The sequence below is a fragment of the Typopeltis vanoorti genome, chromosome 21, assembly GCF_054136105.1.
Source record: "Typopeltis vanoorti isolate ZY-2024b chromosome 21, IOZ_Tvanoo_1.0, whole genome shotgun sequence".
Lineage (NCBI taxonomy): Eukaryota > Metazoa > Arthropoda > Arachnida > Uropygi > Thelyphonidae > Typopeltis > Typopeltis vanoorti.
Window position 1 is genome coordinate 85,896,424 of NC_143569.1, and position 14,902 is coordinate 85,911,325.

At 34.8% G+C, this 14,902-nt stretch overlaps 1 protein-coding gene across 4 annotated transcripts in view; it reads right to left on the reverse strand.

The window, feature by feature from the left end:
• The window catches only part of LOC150095073 (fragile X messenger ribonucleoprotein 1 homolog B-like), a 467,885-nt gene that overhangs the window by 6,764 nt on the left and 446,219 nt on the right, over window positions 1–14,902 (reverse strand). For all 4 annotated transcript variants that reach the window (XM_090411425.1, XM_090411423.1, XM_090411424.1 and 1 more), the window contains one exon: window positions 8,000–8,155. In XM_090411425.1, the coding sequence (XP_090267551.1) occupies window positions 8,000–8,155 (156 nt within the window). The remainder of the gene's footprint in view (window positions 1–7,999; window positions 8,156–14,902) is intronic.

Sequence of the window (14,902 nt, forward strand, 5' to 3'; positions counted from 1 at the left end):
GTGAAGGTGTTCAGCAGTAAGGGGAAACACAAGCAAGGTTAGGGTCATTACTAAGAGAAGAACTCTGACATCTACAGTGTATGTGCACAGGAAGGAAAGCTGGTTAAGAAAAGGTCAAGATTTATTTGGAATGCTAGTGGCAGACAGATTATTTGTGCTGAGTCACTGCCTAAAGCAAATACCTCAGCATAACTATCAACTTATTCTAAGGAACTGGAGAAGGGAAAGCATTCTGAGCTGCTGACACTGTAGTTCCCAAAGGGAGATGGAGTATTTGGGCTGCAGAAAATTGAGCTTCAGAGATAAATGAAGTCTGAGTGGTTATCAGAATTTGAATAGGTAACAGAGACAACAAATAAGTGCAACAAGAAAATTTTGAGCCAAAATAGATCAAACACAGATTTAGATTTTTTGTGATCTGCACTGTAAATGGTTCCATGAAAATTCATCGAAAAGTAATTTTTCTTGCAAACTATTCTTTAAAAATGTTCGGTAACAATACCTAACGCTACTCAAGATACAGACAACATATGGAAGTGGTCATTGAAATGTAATAATTATTTTGTAGCATTTTAGAAGTGTACATACTGCTTCATTGTGTGCATATAGCAATTTATCTCTAGAGACCAAATTTCGTTCTACAAAATTTTTTTACAATAACAGTAATTAGACTGAAATTAAATGTTTAATATATATCTTAACTGTAAAATTTCATCGAACTGTTCATGCGATGATTTGTAGTTTCAATGAATTGTGATTTTTCAATCAATTGTTGAAAAATTGCCTTTCAATAAATTGCTTTTGGTGAACTCTCTGGATACCATGTAAACTGTACCTGATTGTAGCATGCATAATTGTTGATGGGGAGAAAATAAAGAGTAGAGACATACAATGGGAAGTAAGAGACCTAAACTTGTCACCCACACAGAGGGAATCCAATTTGCTGTCCTTGCATGGAGGAGGCCTCCTAAATTCATTATTTGGTACCACGTACTAGCTGGAAACTGATGGCAGTATCATTTTATTGTTGTACCTTTTAATAGAAGGAGGGTTTGGGTCATTACAATGTATATGACATTCCCTTGAAACAAGTCACCCTGCACCACATAGGAGAAGGTGGAAATCAAATACAAGAATCCTTGCTCTGGAGTAAGACTAAACATGGAGGCAGGCCAGATCATCCAGCCTCCAATAAGCTAGATGTGGTGTTGTTCTCCAACTACATCATGCAATTCAACTACACCTAGTATTTTTACTTTATTATGATTTACTGTCATTTTGCATTTCTGCAAATGGTCTTATAAGCCAAAATGTATAATACAAAAACTTCAACAGAATTAAAAATAATCAAAATTGATACAATATCTACCACACACATTATCTAGATTCATTTATCATGGCATTCCTTTGAAAATTCTCAGATATGTTCAGATAATCTATTTTCTTGGGTGGATATAATGTTTTCTGGCACAGATGCCACATTTCTAGTTTATTCAGCCACCAAAAATGGTTGTTATCCTTTTTTTTCATTTGACACTTCTTCTATCAATGTACACTACAACAAATGAATTTCAAATCTGCCCAACCTCAGAATACCATTCTTGCATTTGGGTCTCCACATTGGATACTGTTGATACTACTCTAGAAAGCAGCAATCAGCTTAATAGATTATCATCATTCTCATATACTCATTCCAATCACTTTCTCCTACACATTCTATTTCTGCCTTAAGCCATTTTATAGTATTTTCATGAACGCTGCTCTGCTGAACTGATCACCAACCTGTAAAATTACGAGCAGCTGCTAGTCAATATGCAGACAAAGTTCAGTTTCATATGTATTAAACCAACTTCTTCTCCCCTTCTTTCACTTCTTTGGAATAGCATCCTCACAAAAGTGCACTTCCAAGGACTACAACCACCAACTACTCAAGAAAAATATCAAGAGGTTTCTTCATTCCCCTTAACCACCGTATCCCCCATCCCAAGTAATAATATTCAATTGGTTTTGTAATGTCTGTGCACTGTGGGGAGGTAACAGCCAAATATACATATAAGTTACAGAAACTATTGTGCTCTTACTTTTGATTCAAACAAACAGAACATAAAACCAAACTCAAACAAAAAGTTGAGATAGGAGAAATTTCAAAAAAGAATATTAAAGGTTACATCAATGTCTTGCTTACTGGAAGGGGCATTTTTGAGGCAAGAAGGTAGTCTAACATTAATCAGAAGATAATGATGGAGATGTTGCTGGAGAATCAGAATTTGATTCTGTTGCTGGAGGAGGGGGAGATTATCACTGAAGTTGGTTTCTTGAAAAAGGTATCTAGGATTGTTTGCACAGCCTTTTTTTTTCCCATCATAAATGGCCTTGAAGCAACTGATGTTCTCACTAACTGCATGTTAAACCTTTGTAAACCGCTCAAAGTTAGGATCTTGCTCCTCAAGCATAGCAAATCCTGCTTCAATGAGATGAGATGAAAGCCTCAGCTAATTCTTTTGTCTTAAAATTTTCTTGCCTCTGGATCTTCTGATTCTTCATGTTCTTGTGTTTCTATCAGCTGCTTCTCTATCTCCATAAGATCTTCATTGGTTATTTCTTGCAAATGGGACTTTGGTAAGTCAATGGCATCATTTTCATTTATGTCCAATTGCAGTGTGTTGCCGCTATCACCACCGCTTTTCTGGCTTCAGTGATGTCTTCTTCTGTGAAGCCATGAAAATCATCACAGAATTAAGAGCGTTTGTTCCGCACCCCTTTCATTGTTGATTGCTTCACTTCTTCCCAAGAATCAGCAATGTTTCTGATGGTATCATAGATGTTATAATTCTTCCAGAACTCTCTCAAAATCATCTTCAGTAACCCTGACTGCTTGCGGGAACGTACGCCGTAAATCTTAAGTAATAAGCCTTAAATGCAGAATGACTCCCTGGTCCATTGGTTGTAGTAACGATGTAATGTTGGGTGGTAAAAATGCGACTTTTACATTAGGGTGAAGGTCATCAAAAGATGTTGGATGTCCAGGAGCATTGTCCAGCATAAGCAGAATTCTAAAGGGAATTTTCTTTTCCAAACAATAACAGTTCAAGAACCAATCTTCAAACATGGCAAGTGTCCAAATTATTCCAACTTTCTTCTGTCAATATCCTTAAGAAGCCTTCAAGTTTTACTGATGCTTTCTCACACCAATTCTTTTGTCAGCCTTTCAGCATATGGTATCCTCAACAGCTTTCTGTAATAATGCAACATCTCAAAAGCAGCAATCCTTTTCCTATCAGACTTCTTTAGGTTCCAAGTCTCACAAGAATTGCTGTTCATTCAGATGTCAGAAGAAGATGAGGAATGGCTAAAACAACAGGTCCATCCTTCCAGATTTTAGACACGTCTCTGACTGTTGTTTTAACCATTCTCATCTTCTGACATCTGAATGAACAGCAATTCTTCAAATTAATAAGGGATCTCAGGTACTCTAACTTGCCTGACTTCCTCATTCTTTCAATTCTTTCTTATTAAGGTACATTTGTTTCTCAGGAGCTTCCCTGTCTATTTTCCCTTGAAAACCATTATCTTTATCTTACTAGGATTGAACTGAAGTCTCCTGTTCTTAGTGATGTCATTACAAAGGAGTACTGTATCATCAGCCTACCTCAGATTATTGATCAATCTACCACCTATTCTAATTCCTGTCTTAAGCTCATCCAATGCTACATGCATGATGTCCTCGGCACAGATACTAAAACAGGTGAGGAGAAAGTAGGCATCCTTGCCTACTTTCCAACCTGAAGTTAATCCAATATCTGTTCCGTAATAAATTTATTGCAAGTTTCTTGTAAGTTTATTTTTCATTGGTTAGACTATAATAAATTTAGTTTAATCCTTTATCCAAGTGTGAGCAAACAAAGTTTGTGCCTAAAAATATCTTGAGGACAGGAGTAAGGTAGTACAACACCGGGAAACTCGTAGCAAAAAAAAAACAAAAAAACTTACAATACCTGTTCCCAATGTGGCTTCTTGCTCACTGTATAAGTTAGTTATCTAATAATATGTTGAGAAAAATCCATTATTTTCATTACTTCCCACAATTTCACATGATGAATACAGTCAAAAGCTTTAGAGTAGTATATGAAAAACATTATCATAAGAAGTCTAATTTCTTTATACTTTTCTATGATCCGTCTAATCTCTGGTACGAGTATCTTTCCTAAAAACCTGCTTGTTCCTCAGGCATTTCTGCCTCAATCCTATTTAGAATGAGCTTTAATAAAATCTTCTTTGCATGAGAGATTAAACTAATAGTTCTATGGTTCTTGTAATCCTTAATATCATGCCTTCTTGTGTAGTGGTATAAAAACCGACTTCTTCCAGTCTGCAGGCCATGATCTTGTCTCCCATATACCTCATGCCTAAGTGGAAAAGGTCCCAAATCAGAATTTTCCTGGTGAGAGAGCTCCTCCAAATTTTCCTTATTCTCTCAAAGTTCCTCAAAGTATTTTTTCCATCTCTTTGTGATTTCCATTCTTCTGTTAGTAATGCTCCATTCCTGTTTTTGATGACATTACATTCAATATGGACTTAAACTTGTGCTTTAGTTCACAAACAAACCAAAACATCCTTTTATGATTGTGTCTCCTCATCTGAAACTCTATCTCTTCACATTTATTAGCATAAAAATTTTCCTTGTCTTGCCTAATGGCTCTTCTGACTTCTCTATATAATCTCTTATATTCTTCAGTCCGTGTGTCTCTTTGTTTCTCCAAACACCTTACTGATACCCATGGATCTATTGGTCTTCTAATTGGGCCTAGATACTTTTTGGCTGTATCCTGTATTATAACCCTGACTTCTTCCCAAAGAATTTCAGGTGAGTTCTCCTCCCTAGTCTCCAAAAGATCATCCAAACAAGTTGATATTTCTTCTGTGAACTCACCAGGAATTACTCTGACATCCAGTCTGGTGGGACAGGCATGAATTGAAAGATTTTGGAGTCTCAGTTCTTACTTTGGCTCTTACTAGTCGATGGCCTGTACTACAGTCTGCTCCAGGACAAGTATACTTATCTTCCACTGTTGGAGAGCGAGGATGTAATCAATCTGATGCTTTGACCTGTCAATGTTAGATATCTAAGTATAGGTCAATTAAGGGTGTTTTTGGAAGCAGGTATTGGCAATAACTATTAGCATGGGCAAATTTCAAAAGTCACCACGGGTATAACATTCATCCAGACCATGCATACCACACTCAGGCCTAACTCTCATACACTTTCCTACTTTTGCATTCAATTGTCCCTCTCCTTGGTAGGCAGTCCAAAACAGTCTGTAGATTTTCATAGAATTTCTCACTTTCTTCATCAGATCTATTTGTGTTGGGTGCATAAACTACTATGATTGACACATTGGTAGGATGAGTCTTAAGTCTAATACAAAAATATCCTGTCAATAACAGGAATATAACGAAGAAGGGTTCTTTCCTGAACTGTCTTCAATATCATGGCTACCCCATAATGATCTGAGTCATCTCCTGAATAAGTCACTAGCTGTTATCTAGTTTACTTGTCACTAGCTCTTGTCTTTTGAAGTGACCTTCTCCATTCCACCTGGTCTCTGTTATTCCCATGATATCAACTTTATACCTCTCCATCTCTTTATAGACAATATATTAACAGTACCCAGTTCACCTCAATCAATCAATCCCATACAGTGGCGTATCTAGAGCTTTTGTTGCCTGGGGCAGTTCCTGAGTTTTCCGTCCCTCTCAATACACACCAAAAATACTACAAAAAGTCAAAATGACGTATAGGGAAATAAATTAAAACCTTATGTCTATGTTTATTTTAGTTATAAGCATAGTTGTTAAAAACTAATTATTAAGTAATAAAAATTACTAAGTTAACATAAATAAAAGAATGGTCAAAAAATAAAATTGTGTCTCACATGAAAAATGCCGCCTGTGGTGGACCGCCCCTCCGCCTCCCCCTAGCTATGCTGCTAATCCCATACCTTCTATATGCCTTATTCACAATTTCACTGATTTGTGTTAGAGAATGTAATATACTTCTCAAACAGGACCCTCTGCATAAGCCCTGAGCATGGCTCTGATTATTCTGCACAACAACCAATGCAGCGTGAGATACATTATAAGGAGCAACCATATTACAATTTTGGAAGTCACTGCAAAAAAAAAAAAAAAAAAAAAAAAAAAAAAAAGTGGTTAGTGTTGCAGAAGAAAGTAAGGGTGAATGGCAATAAAAGAGTAATGAATAGGAAAGAAAATGTGTGTGTGGGGGGGGGGGGGGGGGGGAGAATGAAGAATTAATGAAGGTGGGAGCAGTCAATTTTTTTAAGGCAAAATGGTTAAAAGAAGAGTTGTACATGGAGACTAATGAAGCAGTGTGCAAAATAGAGTAAAATCGTGCTAAGGCAGAAGTTTCCAAAAGTACTAAGAATAAAATAAAAGATTGGGTTGATACACACAGTATTCTCTATATTGGTCAGCATAAGTCTGTAAAAGATAAATCATGCTTAAAATGCAAGTACATTGTTAAGCATGATTTACCTGGATATGATGATATTCCTGGATTTAAAGCATTTGTAGATTACCACATGACAAGTTCTTATACAAACTGAAAAGATGGGAATAGATAACAGACTGGTTAGATGGATTGGAGAATGGCTCTGAATGAAACCAACAGGTTGTATGATAGGAAGCAGAGTACCAGAAAATAAAGGAATGCGTGACATGCTGCAGAGTTCTATTCTTGTGCTTCTACTTTGGCATATTTGTTAACGATAGGATGAATAAGTGAGGATACAGTTTTGATGTTAATATATACAACATGTAATTTAGACCTGAAGTTCACAGGACACGAGTTGAGATAAGATGGTAGTTGTGTCACTATACAAGGCATTCGTCAGATCAAAGATGTTCTAACTAATGATTAGATTTGGTTACCTAGTTTCTATTGTGATGTGGAAACTCTGAAAAGGATCCACAGATAAGTTTTCAAGATAGTATTAGGATTCTGGAATGTTAGCTATGAGATGTATTGAGATATATAAATTCCAAAGTTTAGGGATAGGTAGAAAAGAGATGATATGATAGAGATATTTAAATTGGTAAGGAAAAACACAGATGCGAGTTGTGCCACTGAAATAATATAGATAAGAAGACTAAGATGAATGATGCATTTCATCTTCCATGGCGAGCTGGATAGTTAACACTGAAGGGAATATACCTTCTGCATTGGTGAGTACAAGAGATGAAAGGGAAAACTGAAATGCATTGCTGGAATAAGTTGTGAATACTAGGAGGGTGAATAAGGATGAATATGATACACGTTGCTTGTAGAGTAAGACCTTTCATGCTAAGATTGCATACTCCACAGAAGTTTATTATGACAATGATGCACAATTATATATCAGTGGCACATAGCAAAATTTTTTTTAAGGTGTCGTGCATGGTTTCCATGTTCCTAAGGGAAAGTAATACTTTCCCTTAAACCCCCCCCCCCCCCCACATACTGGTACCATAACTCTCAATATGGCCAATTAATTGACAGAAATTCAGTATAATGACAAAATTTGTCAAAAAAAAAAGGGGGGAGACACCTTCAAAGGAAAAATAAATAGATCATTCATTTGAACCTCTCTCTACATATCTCTGTTGTATACAGTTAACTCCACTATACATATATTCATTCATAACATACCCGAACATTTCAACATATAAATTTGTTATTAACATATGCTCATATATGTACAATGATAAATGAGTAATTTTAGTAAAAACCGGAGGCCTCAAAAATAACAGACTAACTTGGAGGCAAAAATGTCAATAGAAAGTAATTTTTCATGTAGTACTATCATAGCATTCTTTATATCCCTTGAGGGGTACATATCAGAAATTTGATGATGATGATGACAAATTAGTTCAAACAAATAATTTCTCTTTCACTGATGTAATTAGATAACTCTAGTACAATCAAAACAGTCACATATACCTTGATCCATACTGGCAACACTAGACACTTCATGACTATCTAGGACTGATTCATCTTCATCAGTAATTCTACGGCGATCATTTCTTCCTCGCTGTCTTGGTGGTAGATCTGTTACTGTTTCATCATGAGTCAAAGCAGAAGGAGAAACAGCTGGTGCTAAATATATCAGAAATAACATTCAATACATAAGCTTAAGAAAGCATGTAGATATCTTCTATAATAAATAAAAAAAAATTAATCAAGTGTCACTATAATCTGTAACCAGCAAAAGTATTTACTTCACCAAACATCTCTTAAACCGTCCTCTCTGGACTTATCATTCAATATGTTACGACAAAAACAAGGTATGTCATGCTTAGCATTTCTTTGAAATAATCGAATTCTCAGCATGTTATCTGATTTCTGGCTGCACCATGTATTGAACCTTCAGTTAACTAAATATTCAATTATCTAACTACCACAATGCTCTCCCAATGTGATTGAATAATTGATGGATTACTATAAACAAATAGCACTGTAAAGCAATATTTGCGTACATTGGTTCCACTGTATGCAAATCATAGTTTGCTCTCTCATCAGAAGTGTGTACAAGGATGTTCTGCAAAAGTAAATAAAAAAAAAACATTCAGTAAATGATATCATTAAATTAGAAATTTAATAGATTATGACATGTGGAGTTTGGTTACAATAACATTATTAAGCCCTCCTCTCCTCCCAATTCTTTTAAATATATCTGCATTATTTTCAGGCTTCCATAGAGCCACAAGAATCATCACGGAGAGTCCAAACCCTCTACTAAAGGTTACAAATTATAACACCATGTTAGGTATAAAGCAAGGAAAAATCATATCCAGCTATTGCTGCTGGATTGTTCTTTTCAAAGCAAAATGAATTTTACTTTTTTCAAAATGTATTCAGAAAATACATTTCATCAAAGTTCAGCAGAAGGAGAGAAAACTGCACTAGCCATTACTGGCTGAAGCTGATCAAATATGTGAACCACCTTATGAAATTTCAGGGGTGAAAACATGAGCAGTTTTATGCCTTTCACCTTGTAATTACTCTAGGAGGGTGAATAAGGATGAATATTAAAGACATGTTGCTTGCAGAGTAAGACCTTCCATTTTAAGACTGTATACTCCACAGAGGTTTATTATGACACTCTGATTAATCCCTTACTATAAGAGCCATTAATGGATTAATGCTACAAAGTTTGTAACAAAGCTGCAAACTTTGAGACCACTTGACTTAAAATTTTACTTGAAATTTCCTTGATCAGAAATTGTCTTCAATATTTTAACATTTATATTTCTCTATTTTCTTTGTTTACAAGAGATATAGAAATGAGTTTCACATGAGCAAAAATAAAATAAATAAATTGCATATATTTTGATATATGATGTGAAATCAACCTTAGCAATAAATTTATTACTAGAAATATTTGTAACCTTTTATTGTTCAAATCAACACAATACAACATTATCCTATCGGTTTTTTTCATTTTCATGAAAATACTGCCCAAATTATTTCCAAACACTTGTGTTGAAAATAACTGTATAAATTAATAATATTTATGGGGACTTTCGGGAAAATATGTAACAATGTTTTTTTTTTTTTTTTTTTTTTTTCATATGCAAAATTGCAAATATGGTTTTATGGTCATCATGCTTACAGTTTTAAATATATTGTGGCTCCACTTTTATGAATAACAAATGACTGATGTTAAATTGTATTGCTTGCTTTCCAAAAATGCAACTTTTTTTAGAATGCTCATTTCAACGATAGTACCCAATATTCTTAATTGTTGTACATATATATGATGAAAACATCTGGATCATAATAAAATAAAGAACTTTTATTATTAAAAGACCAGAAGATAAATGATAAAACATACAAAGAGCCAACAAGTTTCACTAGCCACTGTCTAGCATTTTCAAGGCTGAACTGGTGTGATGGAAATGTAACTTAATGAACAAATGCATTAAGTTACATTTCAAAACATACACTTTAGTAACTGTTAGGCCGTTACATTTGATCATTCTGTTTGAAGGCATGCATGTGTTCGAAAGCTTCAGTCAGATTCCGGTACATGACCACGTGTTGTGTAGTTTTTTGCATATTGTAATTCTGTCGAGCTGAGAGAGATGATGAGATTTTTCCATATGTCTTTAAGAATAATACCCTGATTTCTATTTAAATTATTGCCTGTGCGTAATACCACAGCTGCTTCTTTTAAAGTTCTGTATCTGTAGTCATTCTCGATGTAAGGCATAGAACTTTAAAAGAAGTAGCTGTGGTACTATGCACAGGCAATAATTTAAATAGAAATCAGGGTATTATTCTTAAAGACATATGGAAAAATCTCATCATCTCTCTCAGCTTGACAGAATTACAATATGCAAAAAACTACACAACACGTGGTCATGTACCGGAATCTGACTGAAGCTTTCGAACACATGCACGCCTTCAAATAGAATGATCAAATGTAACGGCCTAACAGTTACTAAAGTGTATGTTTTGAAATGTAACTTAATGCATTTGTTTTCACACCAGTTCAGCCTTGAAAATGCTAGACAGTGGCTAGTGAAACTTGTTGGCTCTTTGTATATTTTATCATTTATCTTCTGGTCTTTTAATAATAAAAGTTCTTTATTTTAATACATCAGACCAAATATGTACAATTTAAGTTTAACATCTGGATCATATCATATTAAGTCAAAATTTATGTTTATTTTCAGATATAAACTTATAAGATATTAAAAGGGGTTTTTATAAAATTGATGCAAAGGAAAATTTTCAATATATAACAAATAGAGAACTAGGCATCATCCATGGAAGTGTGTAAAAGTGAAGGTATTAATGGGTGTGTGTGGACTAGATTTTTTTTGCACGGAGAGTGGTGAATGAGTGGAATTTGTCAGAATTAGTTGAAGTTACTTGACAGTGAATGAATATAAGGTGAGGTATGACAGGTCTTATGTGTGAAATATTTAGTTTAGGTCTTCCATGATGAGTCTCTGGATTCCATAGAAATACTGTATAATAATAATATTCCAAATTTCTCTGCATCAGGAACTGAGTTATTTATAACTATTTTTTGTCCCATTTCTTGTGGTTTAAAATTTTTTGGAGCGAGTATTTCACATTTCAGTATCCACAATCTACTGCTTCACTTTACATCTTTTTGAGAAAAGAAATCAAATAATGTTATAACTGCTGAAGCATATAAAATTAGGCTTATTCTTTATACTTTGATTATTCCAGTTTCTTTTCTTCGTGGCTTGGAATCAGTTGATTAAGGAGATAGTGAACAGTTTAAATTATTTTAATTTTCAGAAACAAGATTTCCTGTTATATTTCTCTATATAAAAACTCATTTACATAGATACTAAAGAAAAGATAATTTCAAATTAATTATTAATTGGTTGTCACTTCTGAAATCAGCTATATCTTAGATACACTATCTAATAATCCTTTCTGCCCTAGCGACCTACAAGGCAAATGTTAAGTGAAATTACTCATCACTACTGAGAAACAAAAGCAAAAAATGACATTTCCCACTAAAGAGATCCAAGAAATAACACACTCAATCATTCTTTTGATTGATTCTAAACAAAATACCAATATTTCTTTTGTACGTTGATATAATATTTTTATTATTAGTATTACATGACGCATCCAAGAAGTCAAACCCATTGTGAGAAGGCACACTACTCCACTACACACAACTTACCACCTCCCCTACCAAATCTAATAAACCTATTCCCAATAACACTACCATCATCAACACTCAATATCATCTACCACCGACTACCACCAATAGTGTTTCTGTCTGTAAAATGTGTGTATTCTCTCGGCCGATAACACTTAATCGCTCCAAATACCACATACTTTCTAATTTAAAATAATCACAGCTTCATTATCAAAAATTTATAAATTAGCTGACACAATTACCTTTGTACTGCCTTTCAATCTGATAGAAAACCCAGAAACTTGGGTTTTTCACCCCACAAAACAAGCAAACTGGCCAGAAGAACACGTGATTTACAGACATAAGACACTGGCCTCATAGCCCTGGTTGCTTAAGCCTTAAATCTAAAACAACTAACCAATCTGATTTAAAAAAAAAAAATTAAAAAGTACAAGCTATGTTACATAGTCACTAACCCCCCCCTTTTTTTTTTTTGAGGATTAAGGAGTATTTAATTGACTATTCAAACTAGATATTTCTGATTATACTTTATTTTTGAACTGTTCACAAGAAAATTAGCAATGTATGTCACTTTGGAAAAATGTGCATATATTTTTTTAATCATTAAAACAATAATAAAACTAAAGTTACTTCAAAACTGCTATATAATAACAAAACTAGCAGAAATATATTTCTTTATGCAAATATGCAGTACAGTCATCCCTCAACTTACATCCTCTCGAAAATATGTCCGAGCTTTCAGCAACAACCTCCCTTGGCAGTCGGCACGTCTTCAACAGTTCCTCTGCTGATTTTGTGTTTGAGAAAGGGGTTATTTGTGCATTTATCGTTAAATATTTCATGATGTTTTGTCCCCCCCTACATGCACAATCAAAAAACCTAGTGAAGAATCACAGAAAAAGAGGCGAGCAACTGATCTTGAAACAAAGTTGCAAGTTATAAAGCAACATGAAGCTGGTAAGCCCGTCAATGTGATCATGTGTGAACATGACTTCAGATGGTCTCATTCTACAGTGACGACCATTTTGAAAAATAAGGATAAATCGTGGAGGCTATGAAAGGATCTGCTTCCATTAAATCGACGATAGTGACGAAGCAACGACAAAGTCCTATCGGTGATATGGAAAAGCTACTTGTATCATGGATAGAGGACCTGAACCAAAAGCGCGTACCTCTTAGCACTATGACCATAACCGCTAAGGCACTAAGTGTCTTCAACATGTTGAAGGAGAAAGCAGGACCCGATTACGACTACGAATTCAACGTTTCTTCCGGTTGGTTCATGAGATTCAAGCAGCGTTTTGCACTGCATAATGTGAAAATGTATGGCAAATCTGCAAGTTCCAATGAGAAGGCTGCCAAGGAGTTTGTGGAGAAATTGGATAAAATTATTATGGAGGAAAATTATTTGTCACAGCAAATATTTAATATGGATGAGACGTCCTTGTTTTGGGAAAAAATGCCCCAAGTGGACATTCATCCACAAAAAGCTAAAATCTATACCTAGTTTCTAAGCTCTTAATGCCCATATTATGATTCTGTTACAGGTAATGTGGCATTTGTGATATGGCACTGTGAGAATCCAAAAGTCTTCAAAAACATTAGGAAGCATACTCCCAGTTCATTATCAGAGCAATAAGAAGTCGTGGATGACTCAAAAATTGTTTGCGGATGCCTTAATCAAATGTTATGCGAGTGAAATAAAAAGCTATTGTGTGAAAGAAAATGTAGAATTTAAAATTTTATTAATTCTAGATAATGCTCCAGGTCATCTGTCTTATAGTGATGATCTTCACCAAGTTCAAAGTCATGATTCTCTCTCCAAACACTACTCCATTGATCCAACCGATGGATCAGGGAGTTCTTGCAGTGCTTAAGGCTTATTATCTATGGAGAACTTTTTCACAAGCCATTTCTGCTACTGAAGGAAATGACCAGACTCTCATGCAATTCTGGAAGACATTCAATATTTATTATGCTATTAAAATTATTGCTGTGGATTGGGACGAAGTGACCTCTCAATGTATGGGTGGCATATGGAAAAAGACATTAAAAAGGTTTGTGCATGATTTTGGAAGTTTGTAATAGTGGGCCTAGCAAACAATCTGAATTGAAGTGAATGATGACGTTATAATTCAACTCATAGAAAGTTCCCCTGAAGAGTCGACCAACGAAGAATTAGTCAAACTGGAGGAACAATTGTTGCATAAGAGAAAAAACGAGAAAAGGAAGAGGGAAAAGAGAAACAGGAAGACGTAGTTAAACAATTTACAGTGAAGGGTCTCGCAGAAATGTTCTTTGCAGCTAGCGATGTTCTCAAAATGGCTGAAGACATGGACCCCAATGTTGAACGCTACTTAATAATAGAAACGAAAGTACATGATGCATTTGCTTGCTATGAACAAATTTATGATGAAAAGAAGAAGAGGAATAAGCAAAGCACATTGGACACTTTCATCAAAAAAACAAAAGGTTACACTGGAAGAGCCACAGCCTGATCATTCACACAGGGAAGGTAATGAAGATGTGATCGTGGATGATTGGGTGATTATTCTCCTGTTTTATAGTGGCAGTAACACACAGTACAGTTTTATAATAAAGTTTAAAAATTAAAATGAGAGTAAACTTATTACGGTTAAATCCCTAACCCCTATAACTCTGTTGATTTAATGTATCGACTTACGTCCTGCCGGATGGAACAGAACTCGGACGTAAGTCAAGGGATGACTGCATTTTCTTTTTCATGGAACAGGATCTTTTGAAAACCAAAATTTATATAAAACAATCTTCCTTTTTTTCCCCAAAAAATAAAGTATAGAAGATTCTTCTTTTCACTAAAAAATTTTCCCTACAGTATATTAATACCACTCTAGTTGTATCCCATACAATTATCACAGTCCATCAAGTATTCTGAAAAAAGCCCTATATTGATCATGATTGTTTTACAAGAAATTTCAAGGAAGCCTCTGAAATGTTACAGATCCTTCACACAATGCAACAAAAGTCAAGGCTTAATCCTATACCAAGTTTGGTCTGTTTTCATTAAAAATATAACTGCTGCAGACCTAGGATACGATATGCACAATGCTATGTAATATGACAGCAACAACTAGCATTGTTCCATTGTGTATACAGTAATTAATTTAACATTTTTATTCTGGTTATCTATTTATATGCATGAACTGGGAAGT